The sequence below is a fragment of the Dissoconium aciculare genome, assembly GCF_010015565.1.
Source record: "Dissoconium aciculare CBS 342.82 unplaced genomic scaffold K489scaffold_6, whole genome shotgun sequence".
Taxonomy (NCBI): Eukaryota; Fungi; Ascomycota; class Dothideomycetes; order Mycosphaerellales; family Dissoconiaceae; genus Dissoconium; species Dissoconium aciculare.
This window is the reverse complement of record NW_022984956.1, coordinates 1,720,844-1,746,161: the sequence shown is the minus strand read 5'-3', so window position 1 is coordinate 1,746,161 and position 25,318 is coordinate 1,720,844. Positions and strand designations below refer to the sequence as shown.

At 51.2% G+C, this 25,318-nt stretch overlaps 12 protein-coding genes across 12 annotated transcripts; 8 read left to right on the top strand and 4 right to left on the bottom strand.

Moving 5' to 3' along the window:
• Positions 1 to 562: 562 nt before the first annotated feature.
• K489DRAFT_388948 (arginine biosynthesis protein ArgJ) lies at positions 563 to 2,134 on the bottom strand (the record flags this gene model as incomplete). The annotated part of the gene is made up of 3 exons (XM_033606459.1): positions 563 to 630; positions 694 to 1,175; positions 1,215 to 2,134. 3 exons carry the CDS (start codon positions 2,132 to 2,134, stop codon positions 563 to 565), a joined length of 1,470 nt encoding a protein of 489 aa, XP_033460252.1.
• Positions 2,135 to 2,645: 511 nt separating this feature from the next.
• On the top strand, positions 2,646 to 5,211 carry K489DRAFT_370781 (putative Xaa-pro aminopeptidase P; the record flags this gene model as incomplete). The annotated part of the gene is made up of 4 exons (XM_033603176.1): positions 2,646 to 2,744; positions 2,891 to 2,924; positions 3,001 to 3,387; positions 3,440 to 5,211. 4 exons carry the CDS (start codon positions 2,646 to 2,648, stop codon positions 5,209 to 5,211), a joined length of 2,292 nt encoding a protein of 763 aa, XP_033460251.1.
• Positions 5,212 to 5,251: 40 nt separating this feature from the next.
• On the bottom strand, positions 5,252 to 5,812 carry K489DRAFT_227566 (uncharacterized protein). The gene has a single exon (XM_033599779.1). It carries the CDS (start codon positions 5,662 to 5,664, stop codon positions 5,293 to 5,295), a length of 372 nt encoding a protein of 123 aa, XP_033460250.1. The 5' UTR covers positions 5,665 to 5,812; the 3' UTR covers positions 5,252 to 5,292.
• A 149-nt stretch (positions 5,813 to 5,961) lies between these two features.
• K489DRAFT_401695 (uncharacterized protein) lies at positions 5,962 to 7,554 on the bottom strand (the record flags this gene model as incomplete). The annotated part of the gene is made up of 1 exon (XM_033607027.1): positions 5,962 to 7,554. One exon carries the CDS (start codon positions 7,552 to 7,554, stop codon positions 5,962 to 5,964), a length of 1,593 nt encoding a protein of 530 aa, XP_033460249.1.
• Positions 7,555 to 7,947: 393 nt separating this feature from the next.
• K489DRAFT_410262 (cyclin-like protein) lies at positions 7,948 to 9,090 on the top strand (the record flags this gene model as incomplete). The annotated part of the gene is made up of 1 exon (XM_033607690.1): positions 7,948 to 9,090. The coding sequence occupies one exon, from the start codon at positions 7,948 to 7,950 to the stop codon at positions 9,088 to 9,090; it is 1,143 nt and encodes a 380-aa protein (XP_033460248.1).
• A 3,248-nt stretch (positions 9,091 to 12,338) lies between these two features.
• On the top strand, positions 12,339 to 13,360 carry K489DRAFT_227491 (uncharacterized protein). Its single transcript, XM_033599778.1, has 3 exons — positions 12,339 to 12,482; positions 12,535 to 13,129; positions 13,194 to 13,360. The coding sequence occupies exons 1-3, from the start codon at positions 12,462 to 12,464 to the stop codon at positions 13,211 to 13,213; spliced, it is 636 nt and encodes a 211-aa protein (XP_033460247.1). The 5' UTR covers positions 12,339 to 12,461; the 3' UTR covers positions 13,214 to 13,360.
• K489DRAFT_425101 (uncharacterized protein) lies at positions 13,343 to 14,522 on the bottom strand (the record flags this gene model as incomplete). The annotated part of the gene is made up of 3 exons (XM_033608280.1): positions 13,343 to 13,928; positions 14,054 to 14,374; positions 14,441 to 14,522. 3 exons carry the CDS (start codon positions 14,520 to 14,522, stop codon positions 13,507 to 13,509), a joined length of 825 nt encoding a protein of 274 aa, XP_033460246.1. The 3' UTR covers positions 13,343 to 13,506.
• A 1,606-nt stretch (positions 14,523 to 16,128) lies between these two features.
• K489DRAFT_319123 (uncharacterized protein) lies at positions 16,129 to 17,333 on the top strand (the record flags this gene model as incomplete). The annotated part of the gene is made up of 2 exons (XM_033601369.1): positions 16,129 to 16,825; positions 16,876 to 17,333. 2 exons carry the CDS (start codon positions 16,129 to 16,131, stop codon positions 17,331 to 17,333), a joined length of 1,155 nt encoding a protein of 384 aa, XP_033460245.1.
• Positions 17,334 to 18,152: 819 nt separating this feature from the next.
• On the top strand, positions 18,153 to 19,167 carry K489DRAFT_401690 (uncharacterized protein). The gene is made up of 2 exons (XM_033607026.1): positions 18,153 to 18,519; positions 18,583 to 19,167. Exons 1-2 carry the CDS (start codon positions 18,307 to 18,309, stop codon positions 19,120 to 19,122), a joined length of 753 nt encoding a protein of 250 aa, XP_033460244.1. The 5' UTR covers positions 18,153 to 18,306; the 3' UTR covers positions 19,123 to 19,167.
• A 314-nt stretch (positions 19,168 to 19,481) lies between these two features.
• Positions 19,482 to 21,293, top strand: K489DRAFT_431780 (uncharacterized protein). Its single transcript, XM_033608458.1, has 2 exons — positions 19,482 to 19,998; positions 20,061 to 21,293. Exons 1-2 carry the CDS (start codon positions 19,786 to 19,788, stop codon positions 20,943 to 20,945), a joined length of 1,098 nt encoding a protein of 365 aa, XP_033460243.1. The 5' UTR covers positions 19,482 to 19,785; the 3' UTR covers positions 20,946 to 21,293.
• A 205-nt stretch (positions 21,294 to 21,498) lies between these two features.
• Positions 21,499 to 22,236, top strand: K489DRAFT_370772 (uncharacterized protein; the record flags this gene model as incomplete). Its single annotated transcript, XM_033603175.1, has 2 exons — positions 21,499 to 21,678; positions 21,742 to 22,236. 2 exons carry the CDS (start codon positions 21,499 to 21,501, stop codon positions 22,234 to 22,236), a joined length of 675 nt encoding a protein of 224 aa, XP_033460242.1.
• A 1,743-nt stretch (positions 22,237 to 23,979) lies between these two features.
• On the top strand, positions 23,980 to 25,255 carry K489DRAFT_431779 (uncharacterized protein; the record flags this gene model as incomplete). The annotated part of the gene is made up of 2 exons (XM_033608457.1): positions 23,980 to 24,192; positions 24,263 to 25,255. The coding sequence occupies 2 exons, from the start codon at positions 23,980 to 23,982 to the stop codon at positions 25,253 to 25,255; spliced, it is 1,206 nt and encodes a 401-aa protein (XP_033460241.1).
• Between the last annotated feature and the right edge of the window lie 63 nt (positions 25,256 to 25,318).

Below are 25,318 nucleotides of genomic sequence, written 5' to 3'. Positions count from 1 at the left end.
ATCCACATCTCGAGTGATGACTACAAGAACTTTTCGAGGTTCGGTCCCGTTCCATTCCACCTCTTGCTTTCTCCCTGAAAGAAACGATGATGACCCGAATGCGTCAATTTCCCGCCCCCCTCTTATTACCATGTGAGATTCGATCGGAAATGTGGAGGAAACAAAACAAAAACAAAACCAAAACTTTTTCTTTTGTCCTCTCCGCGACGACCTGGGGTGCTCTGTCATCCTGGGTTCGTGTTTGACGAGACGGGGAATTCAAAGAAAAAGCAGCTTTGTCCCGTTCCTTCCCTCGTCATGTTCTCCAGTCTCTCCGGATGTGAAGTGCGTCTGTGCCATGAGGTATGCCACCCGGGCTGATTGCCATCGCTCTCGGCGCCTTGGTCTATCTCTCTCTCTTACATGATGTATCAAATGCGAGGACGATGTGAACAGGGAGTTACAAAGTGGTGAAACCTCGGAAACACTCGAAACGCAAAAAGTCTGAAATGTCTAAGATTTCCGGGCCCATGCTCTAGATTTTTATATATTCCTCCCAAATTTCCCCATCGCGTCCTATCCCCTATGTCCGATAATCGCCGTTGATGGTGACGTACTCGTGGCTGAAATCACAGGTGTAATAGACCGCCTCTCGCAAGGCCCCTTGCTTCTTCCCGTCGTGGTCGTCCACCGTTTCGATCAAGGCCTGTGGACCCGGGTCCGGCGTCGCTGGGTCATCGTTCAAGCGGACCAGGATGTCCAGATCCTCCATCTCGAGGATCTCCTTGGCGCGCACCTCGTCCACGTCTTGCGGCTCGCCGCGCACCAGGAGCTTCAGCTCCGCGCTGCCGTCGGTCGGCACGAAGGACACGCTGGTGCGTTCCGGCACGACGACTTTGGTCGTGGTGTCGGGGTTCCCGGGCATGACGTCTTGGGCGTAGCCGACGGCGCAGAGGATGCGGCCCCAGTTGGCGTCCTTGCCGTACAGCGCGGTCTTGACGAGCGAGGAGCAGGCGATGCTGCGCGCGACATCTTGTGACTTGCGGATGTTGCCGCTAGCACGGACGCGGATTCGGACGAATTTGGTCGCGCCTTCGCCGTCGCGCACGACGAGCTTCGCGAGGTCGGTCATGAATTCCGCAAGGACGGCATGGAACGCGAGGCCGTCTTGGAGTGCGGCGTCCGAAGATGTGACGCTATCAGCAGTTGGCTGCCCTGGGGACTGTCGGAGATACTGTGGGGCAACGAGGGGCGCGACGCCATTTGGTGTAGAAGCACCGTTGGCGAGGAGTGCGACTGTGTCGTTGGTACTGGTGTCACCGTCGATGGAGATGGAGTTGAAGGAGCGGATGTTGTTGGCACGGAGGAGGGGTCGAATGGATTCGGTGTCAATGCTGCAGTCGGTGCAGATGATGCCCAGGAGTGTTGCCATGTTGGGATGAATCATACCCGCACCTTTGGTCATACCTGCAATGCTGTAGGTGGTCTCCGGATGCGACGGCAGGGTGAAGGTCCTCGAGATAAGTTTCGGGAAGGTATCGGTCGTGCAGATGGCTTGAGCTGTGTTGAGCCAATGTTGGTGAGTATCGCCAATGCTAGAATGTAACTTGGGGAAGGCGTTGATCATCTTCTCAATCGGCAGGTTCTGGCCGATAACACCAGTGCTCATCACCAATGTCCGAGAAGGCTCCTCACTTGAGGATGCGTCTGACTGTTCTTTGCTGAGCAGGCCGTCGATCTCTTGAGCCATTCTTGCAGCGTTCTTCAGTCCCAAAGCTCCTGTGACAGCGTTGGCACATCCCGAGTTCACCACCACAGCCTCGATACCTTTAGACTGCCTCTCTTTCAATGTCTGCATCGACAGCTGTACAGGAGCTGCCTTGAAGATGTTCTTGGTGAAGAGTGCTGCTGCGACACATGGACGATCCGAGATGACCAGCGCGAGGTCGTCATATTTGGTGTTGCTGGCCTTGACACCGGCGTGGGCGCTCCCAACAAGGAAGCCCTTGGGATATGTGCCTTCGGTCGGGACGTATTTTTGTTTGGCCGCAGGAATGGCGCGATCGCCCGGAGCAGAGTAAAATCGTACCTGTCGACCCGGCGTTTGTACGAGGATCTTCTTGCCTGCTGACCGCAGGCCGAACGTCGTCAACATGTCGTGCACTGCTCGGGCGTGTTGGCGATTTTCAGTTTTGGTTTGTTCGGCCAATGGAGACTGCGTCTAAGAGGTAACCAGTGACGCTGCTTCCTTATCTGCGGACGATAGCAATGGCTTGGCGCTTTCCTTCCGTTTGCGTCAGTGCACTGGATGCAAACCCCAATTGCGTGACGATACGTCTACAGGTAAGAAATACACTTGTAAGCCCAGCTGTACAGGAGGGAGGAGGAGAAGGAGGAGAAGGAGGAGAAGGAGGAGGAGGAGGAGGAAAGAGGTTGTTGGAGATACGGTCCTTGAGGTCAATGGCAGCGAGATATTTACTGGCCGGCACACGAGCTTGAGCTCATGACGCTTTATGGGTTAAGAGCAGATGAGTAATATTTCGATTGGAGCACATTGGAAAATGACTCAGCGCGCAGTAGGGAGTCACGTGTGAGTTGCGGTGGAGAGAGAGGGGCAATAGCATACCTAGGCACGTTGGGGACAAAAAGAAGGGCAAATCTTTGGCATGTACAATGCGGCAAGATTTGCCCTTTCTGTTGTCCCCCACCTGCTCGGTATACAAGCTGGAGGGCTTTCAAGGTTGGAACAGTCACGAGCTGACAGGGTCCGATATCAGATCCGCGTTTCACTTTCACGCCGCTGTCGGCTGGTGACGATGGATTGATTGATTGATTATGTAATAAGTGAGATGGATGAATTGAAGAATTGCTGATAGCTGGTGGTTTCGCTGGTGACGATACGATTTGGCAGCCCTGGAGGCATACACGGGCAGGACCTAACTCAGGTATGGTTGGTTGATATGGTTTCTCTCCCCACACTACCTTCTACTACCTAGGTACTGTATATAATACTATTTACAGGACTACTGTACACTCTGCATACAATCTACAATCCGTTCACTACCAGTGACTACCTAGGTGTCGTCACTTGCAACTGCTCCCCTGCTGCACCACTTTCGTCGGGCATATCTGCATCGGGTGTAGCGACGATAGCCTCACAAGAGCGCCGCCAAGCAGCATTGTCGATCTTCACAGTCCACGGGTCTGATCAAATGATATCCAGTGTGTCTCGCTTGTGGTCTCGCACAATTCATGCTTCATTCCCATCCACCACCGCACGTCTACTGTCGACCACTTCAGCCACCCGTCTAGCTGCGCCCTACACCACCGACATGGATCGCGTGCCTACCACGGAGAGGCTGCAGAAGCTGCGGGAGTTGATGCAAAGTCACAAGGTAGACATTTACAGTACGCATTTCATCGCCATGAGATCGTGTCGCTGACTGACATCCGTCTCCAGTCGTCCCATCCGAGGATGCACACTCTTCCGAATACATAGCCCCCACCGATGCTCGTCGCGCGTTCATCTCCGGGTTCTCCGGATCAGCTGGTACCGCGGTAATTACCTTGGAAAAAGCAGCTCTTGCTACAGACGGAAGATACTTCAACCAAGCGAGCAAGCAGCTTGATGACAATTGGACTCTGCTCAAGCAAGGCCTGCAAGACGTGCCTACATGGCAGGAATGGACACTCGAACAGGCTGAGGGTGGTAAAGTTGTCGCAGTAGATCCGACCACCATCACAGCACCTGAAGGTCGCAAACTCGCAGACAAGATCAAGAAGAAGGGCGGCAAAGAGCTTGTTGGCATCGCAGAGAATCTTGTCGATCAGGTTTGGGGCAGCGACAAGCCTCCACGACCGAACGAACCTGTTCGAGTGCTCGGGCTTGAGTATGCAGGGAAGAAATTCCAAGAGAAGATCGAAGACTTACGGAAGGAACTGGAGAAGAAGAACGCGGCGGCTTTTGTTGTGAGCATGCTGGATGAAATCGCATGGCTGTTCAACCTGCGCGGAAACGACATCCCCTACAACCCCGTCTTCTTCTCATATGCCGTCATCACCCCCAGCAAAGCTACTCTCTACGTCGACGAATCGAAGCTTCCCGAGAACGCCAAAGCGCATCTCCTCGGGATCGACATTCAGCCCTACCAAGCAATCTTCTCAGACCTCGTCGCTCTATCCACAGCTTCATCAGAATCCACCACCGATTCACCATTCAAGAAGCAGAAATATCTAGTGTCCACGAAAGCTTCATGGGCGTTGTCGCGTGCGCTGGGTGGCGAGGACAAGGTCGAGGAGACTCGATCACCCATTGGTGATGCCAAAGCGGTCAAGAATGAGACCGAGCTTGAGGGAATGCGTCAGTGTCACATCAGAGATGGTGCAGCCCTCATAGAGTACTTCGCATGGCTCGAGCACGAGTTGATCGAGAAGAAGACCACCCTGGACGAGGTTGCCGCCGCAGACAAGCTAGAATCAATCCGAAGCAAACACGATCGTTTCGTCGGCTTGAGCTTTGATACCATCTCCTCAACCGGCGCCAATGCTGCCGTGATCCACTATAGCCCCGAACGCGGAAATTGCTCCACCATCGACCCTGCACAAATCTACCTCTGTGACTCAGGCGCCCAATACCTCGATGGCACAACCGACACCACCCGAACCCTCCACTTCGGCGAACCCACCGACGTCGAGAAGGAGGCCTACACGCTAGTCCTCAAAGGCAACATCGGCCTCGAGCAAGCCGTCTTCCCCAAAGGAACCTCAGGCTTCGCCCTCGACACCCTCGCCCGGCAATATCTCTGGCAGAATGGCCTGGAATACCGCCACGGCACCGGCCACGGCGTCGGCTCCTTCCTCAACGTCCACGAGGGGCCCATCGGCATCGGCACCCGCGTGCAATACTCCGAAGTCCCGCTCGCCGTCGGCAACGTCATCTCCGACGAACCGGGTTACTACGAAGACGGCAAGTTCGGCGTGCGCATCGAGAATGTCATCATGGTGAAGGAGGTCTCCACCAAGTATAAATTCGGCGACAAGCCTTATCTGGGTTTCGAGCATGTCACCATGGTGCCCATGTGTCGGAAACTGATACTTGTCGAATTACTCAGTGAGAAGGAGAAGCGATGGCTGAACGATTATCACCGGGAGATTCTGGAGAAGACGGGGCACTTTTTCAAGGAGGATGACTTGTCGCGGAAGTGGTTGGAGAGGGAATGTGCAGAATATTAGATGGACCTTCGTCGCAGATGTTCCAAGATCGCGCGCATAAATGATACATGCATGAATTAGACAACTTGACACGTCGAGGATCTACACTCCCTCGCCGCTTGAAAGACCACGGTAAATCCAGGGGCTTCCTCTTTGAGTTGCTGAAATCGATCCGGGTACCAGTGCTGCTTGGTGATCGTCCGGAGCGTATGGCGCACTTCCGCAACACCTCGAACCTCCAATTTCCACGAAGGGGGGACCGGCGCGGTGCGCTCCAGCCTCATAAAGATTTCCTGATCGGATTTTCTGTCGTCCCAACCACGTTCGTCGCTGCTGCTTGTTTTGCAGGAAGTCTTCGCAGAACTCAAGACACGTAGCGCGGGCGTTGGTGCTGCTCACACAGCTGAATTGAATGTGTCTTGGTTTTGGAAACCTCCTGGCCAGTCTGGAGAAGATCGATCGCCGGGGGAACATGGGTTGCCAAGGTCTCTCATGGTCGATCTCGTTTAGAACGACGCCGGCAAGTCGCAAGCACTGCAGGTTCGGCGCACTCGGAGCAAGGGGCGTATTGAGGTGACCAAATTATGGATGACTAGACTATGCTGGTATCGAAAAAGTAGATATGGATACCTAGGTACCTTCCGAGGCCCACTTGAACAGGTTTGCCAACATGATTCATATATAAATGGTGCGATCTGTGGGTTGATCGATGCCGCGTGACGACGATGAGCGGGCGTGTGGTTGAGTGACGCATTCTGGAAACAAATCGTCTCAATCTTCGTCACCACTGCTATCAGAGTACCAAGAATCTGTCGGGAAAGGCGAGACCCACTCGCCTGTCGGTCTATACCAATGGTTTTTGGTGATGCTCCGCAGCCTGTGTCGAACAACTTGAAGGCCTTGAGCTTCACAAACGGGAGATGCAGTAGCGGGAAAGCATCCCTTGAGCCTCTCAATGATATCCGCGTCGCGCTCATCGATGTCCCAGTCATCCCCATCGATCTCGTCTGAACTACCGGCGAAAAGCACAGCTTGGTCCTCCCAAACCTGCAGTCCGTCGAAAAGCACACAGCATAAATTCGCATAATCGCTGGCAAGGGCAAAGAAAACACGCCTCCATGGTAAAAGTGGCTGCTTACGATGACCGTTATCGTTATCGGGTGAGAGAAGTTTGATGTAGCGGAGTTTCAAAGTCTGCAGCTTCAGTGCCGTCGAGGAGAGAAACATGTTGAGCGAGAACGCGGTTGTGCGGATGCTGTCCAGCTTCAAGCTGGTCAGATTGGTCATGGAGACTTTACCAGCGATGCGCGCAAAGGCAGCCCACGCGTACCCTTGAGGTAGAGGATCACCTGCCTCGTCGACCGCAGACGTGCAATAGTTGGCGTGTGCGGAATATATGTCCGAGACGTAGAGAGCGAGAGATTCGAGGATAGGCATCGCACCTAGTATTTGTACGATCCGATAACCGAGCCTAGCGCACTCAGGTATCGCAAATGTCTCTTTCCCAAGGAGATGCATGTTGGATCGCATGTTCTGAACGTCATGTGTCCGCGATCTCGGGTAAGGGGCTTCGCCACTAAATCCGGAGGGACAATAGTTATGCTTGATTGTAAGTGGTGCAAAAGCATTGAGCTCCAGATCGCGAATGTTATGACAGGCCAAGCGTAAATGCTGTACCGTCATGAAATTTGGAGCAATTTCGTCCAACTCGCTGCAATCCACATACAGCCTTTCCAGCTGGCTCGTGTGCTCCGACAGGGTCCTTACAAGCCAGACTAGTAGCTTCGTAGTTGACGACAGATGTGACTTTGAAAAGAGCATGGGTCGGATACGGTCCAACAGCCGAGGATCCAGTCCAACAGCGTTCTGCAGTGACAGTCTCCCAAGTGGCCGGAACTTAGTACCTCTCCGCATTCCTATAGTTCGAAGACGTGGTAGACTCTCTATGGATCTGAGAAGCTGCGCAGTCAATGTACCTTTATTGAGCAAGGATAGGTGATCCATCACGGTTCGTCCATAAATCTCATTCTGAGAGGTTGTCAGGGCTGAACCGCCATATTTCTCAGCCCGACTCCGATCAGGCACACCATCATTGGTGAAGATGTGGCTGAGAGTGAAGAGGTCAGGATTGAACCAGATGTGTTCCACGGCCTTGGATAGCTCGGGATGGGAAGCGATGCCGTGCAGAATCGTAAGGCTAGATGTTGTGATGAGAAACCCTATTTTACGAAAGCGCCTTCTGAAATCCTGGAAGGTACATCGCTCTAGATATTTGCAGACTTGTCGCAATTGTAATCTGTCTCCAGAGCAGAGCAACCTGGAGACATGAGAAATGAGCTCTGGCGGCAAGTCCTCCAATGACATGAGGTCGGATAAGCCAAACGAGCTGGTAGAAATGAGATGCTTTGTGTCTGATGTTCTTGGGATTTATTTGCTGCATCCGTCCTGGGGTCGCCGAGATGGTAAGGAATAAGATCTGTGAGTATCGCTTGAATTGACCAGGCGACCTCGCATCGGCGTCTCTCGCCTCGAAGTTGATGGAGTAGGCGACATTTTGATATTGATCTTACGTGAATCCGGAAATGCCAGCTGGGATTGTTGAGATTGATGGGAAGTGCGGCGGGCAGTGACTTCCGCCAGCCGATACACAGCAACATCGCCCCGCGGTTCAAACGCGCACTCCCGCATTGTCTGTGCAAATCACTTCCACCAGATTCGTCCCCAGCGAGTTTCGGAGGAGCCGTTACAAGATTCACGATGCCTGACATCAGTGAAGACGACATATATCGCGCGTCATCTCAGTTTCGTTTCTGGTCCTTTGCGCCCGAACAGCTTGCTGCACAACGCCGGAAGACTCATCAATTTGCCCTGGAGCGAGCGCGTCGATACAGCCCAGCAGATGTCGGATTTCTGACTGAGGAAGAAGAGCTTCGGCTCGTTCAGCGATACTGCGACTTGATCCGCACCACCAGCGACCATCTTCAATGGCCGAACAATGTCAAGGCTACGGCGGTGCAATATCTCAAGCGATTCTATCTGTCCAATTCCTGCATGACATATCCGCCGAAAGAGATATATAAGACAGCCCTATACCTTGCCAGCAAGACCGAAGCCACACACACAAAAGTCACCGACTATGCGTCGCGGATCAGCGCTCATCCGGATGCCATCCTTGCGCCCGAGTATAAAGTCATGCAGGCTTTACGATTCACACTGGACGTGAAGCAGCCATATCGAGGGCTCAAGGGTGTGCTGATGGAGTTGACAAATCTGGTGGATGGTCTGCTGGGACAGATCGACGGCGCTGTGGAGACGAGCAGCGGCAAAAAGCTACAAGAGAAGCTGTTAGCATTGCCTGGAATCACGGCGAGCAGCAGGACGCCCTGGCAGGCCCCACCGGCTGGCGTGAAAATGGACACTGTGCAGCTCAACGATCGCGTGCTCGCCGCATACAGCGCTTCCCGGGAGCTTGTTGACGCCGCCGCCTCGCTCACAGACGCATATTTCCTCTACACGCCCTCTCAGATAATTCTCGCAGCCATGCACCTCTCCGATGAGCCCCTCACGAGCTTCTACCTCGACACGAAGTTGCCCGAGGGCTCTCCTGAGCGAACAAAAATCCTTGCGACCATTCATAGCTGTGCAGAGATGATGGCCGCATATGATCCCAAGGTTCTTATATCCAAGGACGAGCGCAACAGGCTGGAGTCGAAGCTGGAGCTGTGTCGTGATCCTTCCACAAAGGACATGGTGAAGCTGCACGCGGCGATGAAACGCGGAGAGGTTGACGATGAAGATGATGATATCAAGGAAGCCAAGCGCATGAAGTCAGAAAAGCAAAAGAGCGTCAAGGCGATGGACGATGTGTTCGGTCCATCTCTTTCCAAGCCATTTGGTTGAAGCTGATCTTTACTGGCCTGGCCGTGGCAAGCATGACACTTTTGGCCATAGTTCAGTACTTGACTTGCTTCTTCTAGGACTCGGTTTGCAAAGGCCAGATTGACCAGGAGAGAATATCTCGTGTTGGCGACGTCCAGAAATGAGGAATCCAGATCATATTGTTTGGGCCGATAAGCGCTTGTCAGCCCCTGCTTGTGCCCCCCTCGAGGTACATTCATTTGCTACAAGCGCGAGCACACCATCTGTACATGCAGGCTCTATTCCAATGGATCACGCAAATGCCGTGCGCACAGACGGAGTGCTGCATGAAGCCCGAAAAGGATGTCGCAAAAACCCTTCAGGCAGCTTGCGGTCGCGGGTGTCCTGGACGGAATGCCCCACCAGGCCTGTTTCTGCACCCGGTATGATAAATAGACCACCTCTCCCCGACCATCATCGACTCTCTCCAGCAAGAACTCACCTGAGATTCAACCCGCAGTGACACGCACTCTGTGAGCGACTCGCAACGCATGACGCCTGCTCATTACTGTGGCCGCTAACAGAGAGCCTCGATACTTTAGCATTCACAATTCCCACCCTTAAAAAACAGCCGCAACGATGCAGCCCCTCAAAACCCTCATCGGCTCTCTCATGATCGTCCACGCCGTCCAAGCCGGACCCATCGCTTATGGTCTGTGTCAAGCTGGCTGTGCCTCCGTTGTCGCGGCTTGCTACGCAGCGGGCGGGGCTACATGGGGAGCTACTGCGGGAGCTACAGCACCTGCAACTATTGTCGCCTGTAACTCTGCCTTTGGAGTCTGTCAGGCTACCTGTGCTTCAGTCGCTCTTCTTGCCCCGACGCCATAGCGACAGCACTCTACCGCCACGCAATCTGATGTTCGAGATGGAGCGAAGGAGAAGGGGTACAATTGGGCCGCAACTTATGACGGAAGACAGTCAACAAGGCTTGGTGCAAAGCGACAGCGGATCCCCTTGCCCGAGATTTTACAAGCCATCAATCGACACGGGGATTTGTTCGGGGCTTAAACAGATGTACTTGAGAAGAGAGTTTGGTGATAGCAATAGCTCAACAAACCAGCGCTATCCCACCCACAATACACTCATGGTTCGGTAATGTCTGTGACAAGGCTGTTATGAGTCCTTGACTTGGTCCAGCGCGATGTTCGCCCAGCGCGATACTCTGTGCACGGTCTAGCGCCCTCTTCAAGACGTGTACGACGTGAATAAACAAGCCTCATCACTTGCCGAAAGTGAATTCAGAGATACGGGCTGGTCCAAGAGAATCTCAAAAAGGACGAACGATCAAGTGCAGATGCTACATCATTGTTCTTTGTTATCGCTGCCTCGATGCACCGATGAAGTATCAACCGACATCAGGAGCTTCTCAAAAGGGATGCAAGGCGACGACGGACCCTAAGAGACATCATACACAAATCGAACATCTCAGCAACATCCCGTGTACAAACCTCGGAAGCCACACATCGACAGCTACCATGTTTTGGTGGTCAGAATCGAACTTGCTGAGAAGGCAACCGCGTGGAAGCGAGCAGTGACGACGCTCTTGCGGAAGCCCAGAAGAGTCCCACGCAGAAATTGCGATGGACGGAAGATCTCTCTAGAGTTTAGAATGATGCGGATTGGCAGTGCTCGAATTTCATCCTGCCCAGGTGGACTACTTTTTGGCAGGAGCGAGGGTCACGTGTGCTGGCTTTTCCCCTGCAAGTGAAAAACCGGGAAAAGTTCAACGCAGCTTCCTGAAGTCCGATCTCTGCCTCTCATCGTACACGAATGGCGATGAATCAAGCTGACGGCCAAGAGAACATCGTCGCATGCATACTGATGACGTCGCACGAATATTGAACGTCCGCACAAGACGAGAAATGAACGCACAATCACACCGCACGGACAAGCCCTGGAAATTCGGAAATCTCCACCCCTGAATCGCAATGTTGCGCAAGAGATTTCGCCGAGGGAGAAGAGGAAGAGGACAGAGATAGGGATTATATACGAGGGCAAAGCGATCTCCTTGTCCAGCGTACAATTTGGAAGTATGCAATCGATCGCGGCAGTGGTCTAGCGGTGCCATATCGCTCTTGCTTGGAGACCCACTCAAAGTTGCCCAGCCACCTCGAGTGCTGGAGGTCGAATAAGGGCCAACCACAGTCCTCCCTCCTAAGGATTCCTGAGAAATCGAACGCGAGCCTTCTCGCTGCTCCGAGATCAATCTTTTTGTCTTATCGTTTTACATCGCGTCTTTATGTTCTTGTTCTGTGCCTGATCAGCCAGGTGGTGTAAATATGCGTTTGGCGACAACGACCCCCCCGAACTACCCCTTTTCTTGTAAATTTTATGGAATCTACGACCATGTTCACTAGGCGGAAGATCTAACAATCACCAAACATGCAATGCTCATCCGGGAAGCTCCCGTTCATTTCCAAGAATCAACAGCTGTCGAAAGAGTTGACATATTTGCAAGTCCTACGAGAACTCTGTCTCAAAAACGATCACGGGCATCGTAGTGTCCTCCCGGTGGCAACCTCGTCCACTCTCTCGACTCACGAATGTCGCCTCCTTGGACTATAACCGTCTCTCGAGCCGGATCTGCCACCAGCTCAAGCCTTCTACAAGTGCTTACGGATTCCAAGGGGGAGCCTTATGGGGCAAAGGAGGCCAAGAGGGTGAATGAAGAGCATGCGATACATCCATTTGGGTCTATGCGACACTATGATGCCAAACTGGGACGATTAAGCATCAGGAGGGCCAAGGACCACGAGCCTGCCTTCTCCAATTACCGACGCCGAGCGCTCTCTCCACCATAAAAAGAGCATGTCCCTGACTGGCGTTGACGATTCTCCAGTGACTCACAGCTTGCATAAACGAGGCTCAAATAGCAGATTTTGGAAGTCATCGAAGTCCAGCTACCGAATATGCTGTAGGAGCTCAATGAATAGTACTGCGCCTGCAACTCGCTGCCTGTGCTGGGTCACTGCGATTGAGCGTTCTGCGCCGCCAATTTCCCCAAGGTTGGTCGCAGACGGCGATTCTACCTTCGCGCCCCGAATCCGGTGGACATGAGGGGACAAGAGAAAGCTTACCACGTGTAATGAATCTGTGTTACGCATCATGGAACTCGTGTGAAAGCTTTGATGTTGATCATCGGAACTTGAGAAATTTGAAGCATTTGAAGTTCCACAACAAGTGAAAGCACCCGACAAGCGCGGAAAGCTAGAACATTCGTCGCTCGCGGGCGAAACACCACTTTCGAAGATTTCTCACGAGATCTTTGCAACAACCGCTCTCTCACCTCACTGTGCTGTACGCAGGCCTGTGTCTTCCAATCTCTTGAAACGAACACCAGCTTCTCAAGAATCATGGAGAATCAGCTTATGGCGGTACGTTGTCACGATTCTTGTAATTATGTGACGCTGACGCTGCTCACGATAGCTCACTTCGAGAGATGCGGCTGCGAATGATCTATCACTAGCAAGCGAAGAGCCCATCATCGTTCGGCTGTGCTCTTTCGGGTCGCTCACCTTGTCGCCAACCGAAAAACGCAACGGCAAAACGTACCATTTTATCGTGTCACCGGACATGCTCATTCTGGCTTCATCGTTCTTTGCCAAGCTCTTACAAGGCGACATGGCCGAAGCACTGGCTGTTCGAAGCGGTGACACCGCTCCCATTTACATATATGACGATGATGTCGATGCGGTTGAGGTCGTCCTTCGTATCCTGCACCACGGAGCCAAAGATCTCAGCATTGCTATCACCATGGAGATTGTCGCCGCCATTGCGATGCTTTCCGACAAATGGGGCTGCCTTGAAAGTATCAGACCCTGGGTCTCGAGATGGCTATTGTCCCTGCCGCACAAGACTAGCACAGTCGATATAGGACAAAGACTGGTCACGGCATACTTTATTAGAGATCCCGCAGACTTCGAGGTTGTCACAAAGATGGCTATACAAACACTGTCACCCGACTTTCTAGGTGATTGGGTTGCAAATGATCTACACAGCCTCCTGCCCGCCAGTGTACATGGTGAGCTTTCCGTGAATCTTCAAATATGGCATCAGCTGAAATCTGAATAGTTGGGCTTTTGAAGTCGATGCGAAGCACTTTTGATGATTTGCGACGTGAATTTGACTCCGCAGAGACCAGACTCAACATGAAGACAGACACGCATGTAAGGAATGACATTGGATGCGATGTCTGTGGACGGTCCCTTCCACGCGGAGCTCGCCAATGTCGACCATGCCGGAACAAAGAAATTGGGTTTCTTCGCTGCGATAAAAAGGCGCGGATGACAACGTATGTTGACTTCCTCATGGACTGTCTCGTCCGAACTGGAAGGTACGCCACAACGAATGTCTCGTTGAGGGTGGCCGCAGACAGGATACAAGATGCAAGCTCGTTGATCATCGGCAGAAGCGACTGTCCAGAACATTGCGCGATGCGCGTTGAAGCTGCAAGAGTCGCTCGGCACGTTGAGAAGGTTGTGGACGATGTGAAAGGGCTTCAATTGAAGGACCACGGGCGCGATCTGTGAGGAGTATTGACGTCAAGCTGTCCGTTTCAACTGTTTGCGTATCTACGGTCGTCATTGGATTGCATTTGGGCTTTGGCTCTGGAAAAGGCAGATTGATCCTTGTCATCTTGTGAAAATTCGGCAGAGTTTTGTGACCTCCATCTACGTACATGAGATGTGTGCTCGTCTCATAATTGACGCAAGCGCTTCTCAAAGGTTGTGACATGAAGTTGTGTACGGTTGCTGCTTCATGATCGACACGGTTGAATATCTTGCAGTGCCTGTCACGAGCCAAACCGTGATGCGCTGAATCTGTGCATTGTAGTATACATTAATACTTCTTGTTCCTGGCATCGCTGCACAATAGATCTTCTGTCTCCAATCTATCAAGTGAATGATTGGACAACAACCAAAAGAAGCACCTTGCAAAGACTTACTTCTTGATATCTTTCCTGCAAACAATGCAAGTTTGTTCGTCTTCTTGCGACGCTCGATCATTTTGATCCTCAAAGACTGATCGGCGGCAATTACTTCGATGCTCTGGTGCCGAAGAGGTGGAGACTCCGCCTTCGAAGGTACATTCTGGTGTTGCAGACTCCTCGCCACTTCCTCGCACTTGTGAGTGCTTGCAACTTGGTCACTTGTATCCGGCTCCCACTGTGGCGTACTCTCTTTCGGGAAGTATATATCACGATGGAAAACAACATCCCAGACGAGAAGGATGATGTAAGTTGAATCTCGTATGGTTTTCTGAACGACTGGCAGACATGAAGAAGTTTCCAGTGGAGTCAGCTTCATACCAAAAAGTCACCAGACTCACGTACTTGACCCCAACGGCAAGCTCACAATAGAGGTTCCAGGGCGTGCCGATGAGAACTTGCCAGATGAGAACTTGCACCCCTTCATAGTATCACCACTGGTTCTCTCATTTGCGTATCGCGTCTTTATGGCCTTACTAGAAAGTGGAGTGAGGAACCGCATACACTTGGAAAAGGTGAATAGCCCATCACGTCTTCGAGGAAGTCTTGACGAAAGCGTTGGGCGCCATTCTCCCGATCCTACATCATGACGCGGACGGTATGGAGCCTGACTCGACATCTCGTGACCTGGTATTGAGTTGGATGGAGAACGACGACTTGCAAAGGGGCATACCCTGCTAGGTACTTGATCATTCTTACTATTTGATTTTCTCGGCCAAGAAAGTATTTCAACATTCAGACAAAACATGCGATAGAGCTCACGATGCCTGGTCTTGAGCATGGCTGGTCCAATGATTCTCTAGTCAAGCTCCTACTGTAGTCGATAGCAAGTAAGTGTCGTGACACATATCTCCTGCAGGGTCACATTCGCTCTAGTCCAGAAGGCATCGCAAAGTTGACGGACGAAAAAATGGTGGAAATGCATCGCTTAGTAGAAGACTCGGAGAAGTTAATCTGCGCAGTCACAAGCTGTTACCCTACGATCAACAACGAACGTGCACAATGCGGTAAACATGTCCGAGCAGCGCAACGCAAAGCAAAGTCTTTCATGCTCAGGAGCGATGATACGAGCTCGCTGCTGCACTGAAGAGACTCAATACTCATCTTTGCTGATCTTCCCGCGAGCCTATTACGTTGGCGTCAGTGTGAAGCCCTTGGGCTTAATATGTTTACAGGATGCTCCTCAACTGATCGAAGGATTTCCTTGCGTCTGAGGACATTTGCAGAACTGTAATCCTATGTTTGTTGGATGAAGAAGTGAAAAATCCTTCTACAGTTGTGGAAAGATTGGTCGACAACATCGAGGGACTGAAGCTCAAAGATTTCGTCAAGGTCGGCTGGGCTAGAACTTTTGGGGACGGTGAAGCCCTGCTGAGAGACGTGTACACAATTTCGTGGGAGAGACGCAAATGGATGACGGCTTGCATGAGAGTAGCACCAAGCGACTCGTTTCTACGTGTATTGTCTGTACGAGTCCACGGTAAACATTTTGTAATGCAGCCCCTTTTTCTACGAGTGATTTTACGATCGCAAAAACTTTTCTCTACATCTCCCGGCACACATACGACCCCTGTCTCCAAAACGCCATCTCTTCAAAAGTCGTGCCATTACGCTGCCGGCCTTCACTTCATTTACGTTGGTGTTGGAATGCAGCAGTTACGAATTGTAAGTCGCGGATGCAACAGGCAGAAGAGTACGTCTGGAAACATCCCAGGATCAAGAGATGATTGCGCAAACAGGCCCAATTTCAGTAATTTGGCTGTGGCTATTACAACAGAGACCTTATCGTCAGATTGTGATGGCGTTTTAAAGTACCTATCTAGGTACCTAGGTAGGTAGATTGTTCACAATTTGTGGCGCACTGACGTAATTTTGTGATGGGCAACATTCTTCACTGGATCGTTTCGAACGTGAGAGAAGCTCATCCCCTCCGTCACTGCATACCCTCGCATCCCCAACAAAGTCACCACAATTTGAACGCCGTTGTTTGAACAAGAGAGTTTTCCGGTGTCGTGTCAGACTCGACGGCAATAATGGATGGATCAAATTTTGCTGTGCCGGAGACCGCTGACGGCAGTTCAGGCTCAGCGGTTGGTCTATTCAGCCATGTTAGCTCGACATGCACTAATGATCGCGTACAGCTGCTTGACAATAACAGAGTCGTCGCAACATCTAAGCAGGATAAGCCTGAACTTGTCTACTTCGACCCCGTTGGGGATCTCATCATACAGATTCCTGGTACGAGTGATGAGGCAATAACGTATTCCTACGTTGTGTCAACATCCGTCCTCACTCTCGCTTCGCCAGTGTTCAAAGCACTCTTGAATGGAAACATGAGTGAGGCGTATGCACTTCAAGACGAAGGGCAATCACGTATTGTCTTGCAGGATGACGATCCAAAGGCTATGGAGCTTCTTTTCAAAATTCTACATCACTGCGCCCGTAAAGAGATGAATGTGACAATCCGTGATCTAGCTGCAGTCGCTGTACTCTGCGATAAATATGACTGTATTGGCGTCGCGTCACCTTGGATCTTGACCTGGTCAGAAGGCATCGATGATTCAGGAACAGCGCTGGAAACTGGGCTTATCTTGCTCATTTATTATTTCCTTGGTGTGCCGACCAAATTCGGCGAGGTCTCGAAAAACGCTATCAAGATCTTGGAACCAGGTTTTCAGGACGTTTGGCTATGCCATCCATTGATCAGACTGTTTCCTCAAGAAATCATAGGTCAGTGTATAGATCTATACAGCTACTATTCGATGCTGACTCCTGCTCAGATGATATCTCTTCGTCGATGCTATGCATGATGGGCAGAATACGACAAGAATTCGGATACCTGGATTTTCTGCTTCGCTCTGATAACAAATGTATCCGAACTGCCAAGATGGAGTGCCTTGGCTGTGGGAAAAAACTTCCCCAGAACATCACCCTTTGCTATACGTGTCCCGAAGCGCAGCTCCGGGACCTCTATTGTACCGTAGAAACAAGAATGGCTACATATATGTCCTTCCTCAGGGAATGTCATGTTACTCTCCACGAAGACCCAATGGAAACTTTGGCTCTGCAAGAGCTGACTCACATTATCGAGGAGAGTAGCACTGACATCTTTCATGTCTGCGTCGGAGCGAGCGGATGCTCGCTGATGGCACATCTCGCTTATTTTTCTAGCGAGATACGAGACATGATGGATGGTGTTGAGGGACTTTTACTTGATACCTACATCACATGTAAATAGCGAGATTAGAGCCTCGATGCAAATTCCGATCTGAGACTTGATAGCTGCCTTTAAGACATTGTACTCAGTATCTAGGTTTGGTGTGATGAAGCAAGCAAAGCTGGAATTTCAAACTCGAATTTCATCCATCATTCGTTGAATCACAGAGCCTGAGTCGACTCTTACCAAATCCGAAATTAGGACTCCCGTATCTGCAGCAACTTCGGCTCGAGATCAGCTGGTCTGTCAAAGGATGACTCGTCTTAGCTCACTATTCAACGTCCCAGTGATCGTGCCAATGCTCACTTAACATGACATCCGACAATATGCTCTGCGACGACACTATCTTAGATATTCGGGGGAAAGTTTTGCTCGAACTTCCTGGTCATCTTTCATCCAAGTTGTGTTCAATTGAAGTACACGAGATATCTAGAAGCGCCATTTGCGGAAGAACTCCGCAAGCAGAGATCTCGAACAATTTGCCAAGGCGGAGCAAAGATTTAAGTTTTGCAAATGAGTAGGATACTGTTTAACTTCTGTTTCAATGACGAGAGAAGTCCAAAAGCATATGTCCGCGATGTCCAGAGACAGATGTGTGCAGAGAAAACGAAATGAAACTATCATAAAGACACAAACAAGCACGGGCCTGAGAGCATACCCAACGGCATAACAAGCACTGCATGACGGATTCCAAATGCTTTGGGGGGCCACACAGTGCAAGCGGTGGGTCCCGAATCGCTTGTCGCTCATGACCCCGCCTTGTGCCGCAAGCAAGCTGATCACATTCAGTGGCGCGACGCACCAGATTGGTCTATACAATCCAGTGACAGGGCCCATCATCACCGATCCGATCTTTGAACCATGGTCTCGTCCAATCTGCGTACTCCACATTATTCCACAAACCGCAAATTTAGAAGACTTCTGATTGAGACAAGCTTCGAGCGACCCTTCCGTTGCCAGGTTCCCCTTCCAGAGCGTCTGTGCTGGTAAGATCATGCCCACATCTCTTCCAGACCCTCCAGCGGCAGCACGCTTGCCTGAGAGGGCCCAGGATGAGGACCTACCTCTGGTCTTACCGGGTCCGATCTTTTGGGTCCCCGAGAAGGAAGTCTCCGGGGCCGGTTTGAAGCTTCACAAAGGCGCATATAATCATCCGTGCGTGATTCTCTCCGACCGGCCACGGGGCAGAAAATATACGTTCGTACTGGTGAGCGACGAATGTTCTACTCGCGGCAGACATCAAACCACATCAACTGATGGAGCTTATTAGATCACGTCCCTTACTGGACAATCACTGGAGGATCGCGAATTCACGCAGGATTTCAAAGCGCGAGTTCTACCCATCAGCCCCACGCCAAAACATCATGATAACGGAATCCTGTTACACCTGGAGCATGGGCACGAGATGAAGAGACATTCGTACGTCAACACCAACAAGCGATATAAAGCTGACATTCGTCATCTGAGGCGGTATGAAGATGGCGTTCGCTGCTTCACCAAAGAGTCGTTGCAGACGATCATCGATAAGGCAGGCTTCAAGGAAGTACCACCTCCACGAGTCGATTCGCGGATGGATAACGATGCTCAAGACGGAGTAGAACCAACCTCGGGGGGGAGTCGAGAAAGCCATGCTCCTGTGTTATCCAATGCGGACCCTCGCCGGAAATACTTGCAAAAAGAATTGAGAGCCATCAGAAACTCACTCTTGTCCCAAATCTCCAAAGAGCACCTGCGAAAGTTGAAGAGTAGCGATGTGTTCATGAAACATAAGGCTCATGGGAAGGCTATACTCAATAATACGTCACTTTGAGCTTTAGCGGCATGGTCGTGAGATTCGATACTAGGTCGTTCCAAGACACTCTTGGTGTTCATTTGATTATATTCATAAGAATTCACGTAGAAGGTTAAGGCGTGACCAAGTCGCCTCATCCTTGAATCGTCGCGAAATGTTCCTATCAAAGCGATGGGGCGGTGCTCCGAATTAGCACTGACGGCGGCGGGCGGGGGCGACGGGCGGCTGGTCCCCGTGGTCCGCTGTGAATTTAGGGCGCAGCTAGAAGGCGCAGCGTCGACACCTCAGATCGCGGAGGAGGAACGAACGGAACCCTAAAAATGCTTGAGAAACCTCACTTGTCAGAAACCAGAAACACCATGAACATCATCCGTTGTCCGGCGTTGGAGCGGCCGCTCCTCTTTTTGAAATATTAACAATTCAGTTTCTGCAAATTCCCGGAAATAGTATGAGCATAGTGTTTCAAGCGACTTTGCCATGCACCAATAATGAGTTGGCACGTGGCGATGAACGGGCGCTTAGCACCCCGCGCATTTGCTATGCCTTGTCTTCAGGTACACAGCCAAAGTGCTGAGCCGCTGTCGACACTGCGGCGCATCGGGTTTGACATGGCATGGGGTCTGATAGATAAATGCCCGACTCCAAGATGTTTGATGGCAATACTCACAGTTCCGCGGCAACATGTCCCAAAACTCTTCGGAGGAGTCGACGGGGTCTTCTCAACTCGGACCGTATCGTCCATACAAGCATCGCCTGAAAAGACCGGGCCAGATATTTTGGATTCCCCGAAAGGAGAATGCTGGAGGCGATCTTGGGCTCAGTGACTCTGCGCACAACCACCCGTGCGTAGTTCTGTCAGATGTGCGGCATAATGGCAAGCACGCCATACTGATAGTAAGTACATTCAATTCTGAGGACCAGTGATGCGGCAAGGAAGTGATGTTTACTCGCGCCAGATGACTTCACTTGGCGGTGATAAGCTAGTTGACCGAAAGATCTCTCCGATGATCAGAGAGAAAATCCTTCCCGTCAGCCCTACAGAACCGCATCCCGATCACGGAATGCTCTTACATTTGCGAAACAAGAAGGGAGAGCACAAAAATTCCTATGTGAACGCCAACACACTGTTCCACGTTGATTTCAATTACCTTATTGGGAATCTCAACGGGCATCAATTCTTCTCAGACGAATCCTTGCGAGACCTCATCGATAAGTCAGGCTTCACGCTTCAGCCGCCAGATCCGGGAAATGATCTTTCTATAACGCTTGTTCTGCAAAGGCCCTTCCCGTCGACATATACCTTGGAGAATTTAAAGTCGTCGAGGCATTCTGAGATGAGTCGTGCACCTGAATACATGCTACAATTGTTGACAGAGAGTGGCGTACTCAAAGGACTTGTTCCAGAGGAAACCATGGCGCGGATCCGAAAGCGCCAATATCCTGAAGCGCCATCATTACAGAATCCGGATTCACTGTCATCGACGTCACGAGAAGCCGAAGCAGAACTCGTGCCGCCTTTTCCACTTCAGCACGCGGCGAGTCCTGTGCCACTCGAGGCCCGGGCTCAATTCCCTTCGTATAGCTACGCATCGAATGTCGGACTGCCATCGTCAGTTGCAACACAGCATATCTCCACTTCGGAAAACAGTCTCGAAACAACCCCACTTCTGCCGGTCACAAATCCGTGTTTGCAAAGTCGAGATGGCAACAATGGAGATACTCCGTACGAAAGCGCAAACTCGTCCCGCACACCTGATTGGAGAAGAAGAATAGTCACTTGTGTCGTTCTGGGCGTTTTCGTCGGTATCGTCTACTTCGGGACGAGAATGCATTCGTCCTGAGCGCTTTGCCATGACAGATTGGGCTCGCGGGGTCCCGAATTCGACGGCATCAAGGTTTTTGGCCATGGCTAGTTGTAGCAATTTTATGTTTCCTTGGTTTTATTGCTGCCTTATCAGGTCATGTCGTCAAGTTTGCACGACATATCATGCAGAATCGCAATCTTAATGCTTGCATAATTCGTCAAACCGATCTTTTTAATTCTTCAGTCGAAACGAGAATCATCATAAACGCAATGATCGAGAGCATGTGGTTCCAGGATCGGTGAATTCTCTGGCTTATCGCTTCACAGGATTCACGTGTTGAGAGTACACGTGAATTACTTTGGGGCGGCCTCTGGCACTCGGCGGAGCTACGATCTCGACTAATGTGATGCGCTGGCGCTTAGCCACATCCACGTCATCATGCAACCACTGGATACACAGTACATCACTACAGTACTGTCGGGATCGGGTAGCACTGAAATGACGTATAAAAGAGCTTTCAACGCCCACTTTGCATCCTATTGAATGAATAAATGTATTCCAAAGTAGCATTCCTATCAGCCCCTCTAGAATGGGAGTGAAGACTATGCCCGAAGAAAGGGAGCGCCCATTGGTTTATCCTGGCCAAATCCTTTGGATACCCCACAAGAAATTCTGGCACGGAGCCACAGATCTGCCAAAGGGTGCGGATGGCCACCCGTGTGTGATCTTGTCAAACATTCCAGCTGACGGCAAATATCTCATATTCATCGTAAGCAGAACGAGCCCACTTCACTGAAAGCCTCTTATGCTAAGCAGTATCGACATTACGTAGATGACCTCTCTTCGTGGAATGACAGTCGACAAGCGAATGTTCTCACGGGGCTTCAAACATAAGCTTCTACCGGTCAGTCCGACGCCGAAGCATTCGGAACACGGAATTCAACTTCATCTTCAAAACGGTAAACTGATCGATAGAGATATCTCTTACGTGGCGACCCATCAGAGATATTGGGTTGATTACGACCATCTGCAAAGATATCGTGACGGACCTTGCACATTCACCGAGGAATCGCTGCAGATCATGATCAGACATTCGGGCTTTGAAGTAGCACAAAGCGTTCGAAACACACCCGATGAACAATTGGCGACCGAGCATCCTCCTGAAGACCTTGTCCGCGATGCTCACCAGATCTCCGAGCGGTGGAAATGTTTCACTGGGACGCAGCTGAACTTCTATCGGGAATCTCCTCTTACCCAGCCATCCGAGGACATGATGAAACAATTGGAAGCCTTCCGATCATTTGTCGACGAAACCAGGATTATCTAGCGTCTTCCTGTCCCTCTTTACATACCACCACCCTGAACTTGCCTATTCTGTTCAGCAAGTTCTGAAGCAACGAGCTCCACGTCGATTCAGCGCAACAGTATAACAGCGCATCATTACCTCACTGTGAGTGGACAGAACTCATCATATCAGCGAGATGTGCGGGACCGAAGCATCAATCAAGAATGCGTCCACTTTTGGAGAGCAACTTCCGAGAGAACCAAAAAGAATTCGGTCACTGTTTCGGGGAGGTTTCAAGTGCAGTAGTCTTGCCCAGGTCGCTTTCGTGACTTGACCTGAGTCTTCCCGATCCTCCAAACTCTCTTCGTCATTTCAGCGTGAAAATGATTACGCCATTCCGCTCCGTTCATCCATGCGCGACAAAGAAGCGAGTGAGGAATCTGTTGTTGAATGGAATGGTGTAATTGCGCGATTCCCCCAGGAACCATAGTCTCTCACTCTTCGCAATCATGCAAAGATCTCCGATCGACAGCAGAAACTTTTCAAACTTGGCCGATACTCGATCAGCGCAATGACAACGGCTTCTGGCGATCCTGCCCATGCTGGTCAAATTCTCTGGACACCATGTGGAGCGGATATTGGCCATTCGTTGGAACCAAACCCGGCGATTCACGGTCATCCATGTGTTTCGTTGTGTGACAAGCCGCTGAACAACGGAAGTATTCTTGTTCTCATTGTGAGTGCGTGGTAGTTTGATGGTGAATCAGCAATTTAACTAGCCACATTCACATCAGATCTCTTTACTAAACGGCCGGACACTCGATGATTGTTCTTGGGGATCGACTCGAAGGAAATTGACCATTCCGCTTCATCCTTGCCCGGCACACCCAGATCACGGCGCTTTACTCTATCTGAAGAATGGCAAGAAATAGAAGAAGGGTTCCTACGTCAAGGCAGGAGAAGTGGTGGCAGTCGAGTTCAAATACCTCAAACACTTCTCTGACGGTGGGAGTGGTCAAAGATACGAGCTTGCGGAACAGTATCTGGAAAGAAGTGGGGAGCTTCGTGTGGATGCATGGTGAGCGATCATATGCACTCTCGCACGAATGCTTCGGTGTCAACGGATTCGAGCGTGAAAAGCAGCGTGAATCAAAATCCCCGGTCGTCGACGAGCTCCATTCAACACAAAGCTTTTCTCGAGGGATGAGTTGCGTGTTGTACGGTGCGATAATTTATGCAGAAGATCTCACGACGCACTCGGGGAGTCTCAAACTTTGGACTTCGTAGCTCAACATGTCCAGTCACATTGCAGCTCTCCAGGGCTTCATTCTTTCGCCGAATTCGAGGATTGTGCAAGACGAGACGACCTGTCGCAGCGGTTGGAGAATTCCGTGGAGCGAAGGGGCGCAGCGGAAGAGCTGCCCGCTGCGGCCCGCTCAGCCAGTGTTTCAAGCCCATGGAGCAGCATTCCGGCGCTTCCCACCTCATCTGCTTTCTCCCGTTTTAGCCCTGACATATCATGGCGGCAACGATGTCGTCGTATCAATGTGTTAGCGGGAGTTTCGGATCACAGGCGAGAGAATGGAGCTTGTACATTTGGTCAGCGTGTGGCATGCATGCTGTGCCGGACGCGTGCGTGCAGGCGACCTCACGTGCGTCAACGCATAGCTTTGGTGCTCCGCCACGCACTTCAAGGTGGCGTGGCATTGATGATATCCCACGATGAAAGCTAGCACTTAATATCCGCGATGGCCAAGCGTATCTATTCGGATAATTTGAGACATCATGGCTCGTCGTTCTGCTAGTCCTCCAAGCCCTGGCTCTCCAAGCAAGACACCCAGGCGACTGTCTTCACCCGCCTGTGCGGGACAGATTCTATGGATCCCAAAGGCAAAGGAAGTTGACGGAGACTTGGCTCTTGAGCCAGGTCAATTCAATCATCCATGCATTCTACTATCACACATTCCTAAGGATAATGGCAAACATGTCATCCTGATTGTACGTCTCCTACATCATCGTACCGTTTGCAACTCATCTCATTGGCTAAGTTTCGGAAACGCATACGTAGATCACTTCTTCAGGCGGAAGACCACTCATTGATTGGGGTCTGAAGCGCAAAGCCCGTCAGAAGTTCATCCCCATTGATCCTGCCAGACCTCATCCTGATCATGGCATGCTGCTACATCTCACCGGAGGGAACGTCTTGCTGAAAGCTTCTTGCGCGAACGTCGGGAACTTGATCGAGATAGAGTTGAAGTATCTCCATGACTATCACGGTGGCAGGCGGAACCTCACGGATGAGTCGCTGCATCAGCTCATCGAGATGTCCGGTTTCAAGCCACCAGTTCTGCCCAACTCTCATTTCGTCCAGGCGTCAGCAGAAAGACGACTGAGAGAGACTATCGTGTGCTCAGGTCTATCGTATGCCACGCCAACCTCTCATTTCAACGGGGCATCGGCCACCATGCTATCACCGGAAAGAATCATACTGCACGATGTCAAGAATTGCACACGCGGGATCTACTCACACGAGGAGCTCTTGAACATTGGACATAAGATCTTCAACCTGCCGAAATCGCCAATTGAGTCCGTCACTCCGATGGAGCAAGATCTTCTTGAAATCGCGAAGCCGAAGAGAAAGCCCGGCAAGAAAGCGTGCCGAGCAGTCAGAAAAGCAAAAGTCCAGGCAAGCTTTTCTCAACAAGCATTCGTCCCTCCCCTCACAGATACATCCGCTGCGCCTTTGGGGCCTCCTCAGCCGCTTTACCTGTCCAATGAGTATACCAGGCTTTATGGCACAATGGAACCTACACCTCCGCGGCAACTCGTAAATGTACCAGAAATGCCAACTTCAGCATCGTTCTCTCTCAGACTACCCCGTTCGCAAACAGGTCCTATACTACCGCTCTTCCATGTACCGCGAGCGTACGCAACAGCAGAACATAGCCCTGGCCATGGGTCTCAGGACCGCGGACGGGGCCGCCCAAGGGACTTTATGTTGTTCATCTTTCTCGCTTGCGCTGCAGCTCTCATCTACTTCTGGGCGAAGGATATGATGTAAGCCCATCTCTACGAGTCTTTTGGCATACTTCAGGACTACTTCCCGTTCAGATTCTCTTTAAAA

Excerpts from the sequence above, each read along its gene's own strand:
- K489DRAFT_227566 (XM_033599779.1), bottom strand. The coding sequence starts at position 5,664 with ATGTTCCCCCGGCGATCGATCTTCTCCAGACTGGCCAGGAGGTTTCCA.
- K489DRAFT_431780 (XM_033608458.1), top strand. The coding sequence starts at position 19,786 with ATGTCCCAAAACTCTTCGGAGGAGTCGACGGGGTCTTCTCAACTCGGA. Across the intron at positions 19,999-20,060 it reads GCAAGCACGCCATACTGATA|ATGACTTCACTTGGCGGTGA; the intron begins GTAAGTACATTC and ends TACTCGCGCCAG.
- K489DRAFT_227491 (XM_033599778.1), top strand. The coding sequence starts at position 12,462 with ATGGAGAATCAGCTTATGGCG. Across the intron at positions 12,483-12,534 it reads TGGAGAATCAGCTTATGGCG|CTCACTTCGAGAGATGCGGC; the intron begins GTACGTTGTCAC and ends TGCTCACGATAG. Across the intron at positions 13,130-13,193 it reads CCTGCCCGCCAGTGTACATG|TCGATGCGAAGCACTTTTGA; the intron begins GTGAGCTTTCCG and ends GGGCTTTTGAAG.
- K489DRAFT_401690 (XM_033607026.1), top strand. The coding sequence starts at position 18,307 with ATGCCCACATCTCTTCCAGACCCTCCAGCGGCAGCACGCTTGCCTGAG. Across the intron at positions 18,520-18,582 it reads GAAAATATACGTTCGTACTG|ATCACGTCCCTTACTGGACA; the intron begins GTGAGCGACGAA and ends GGAGCTTATTAG.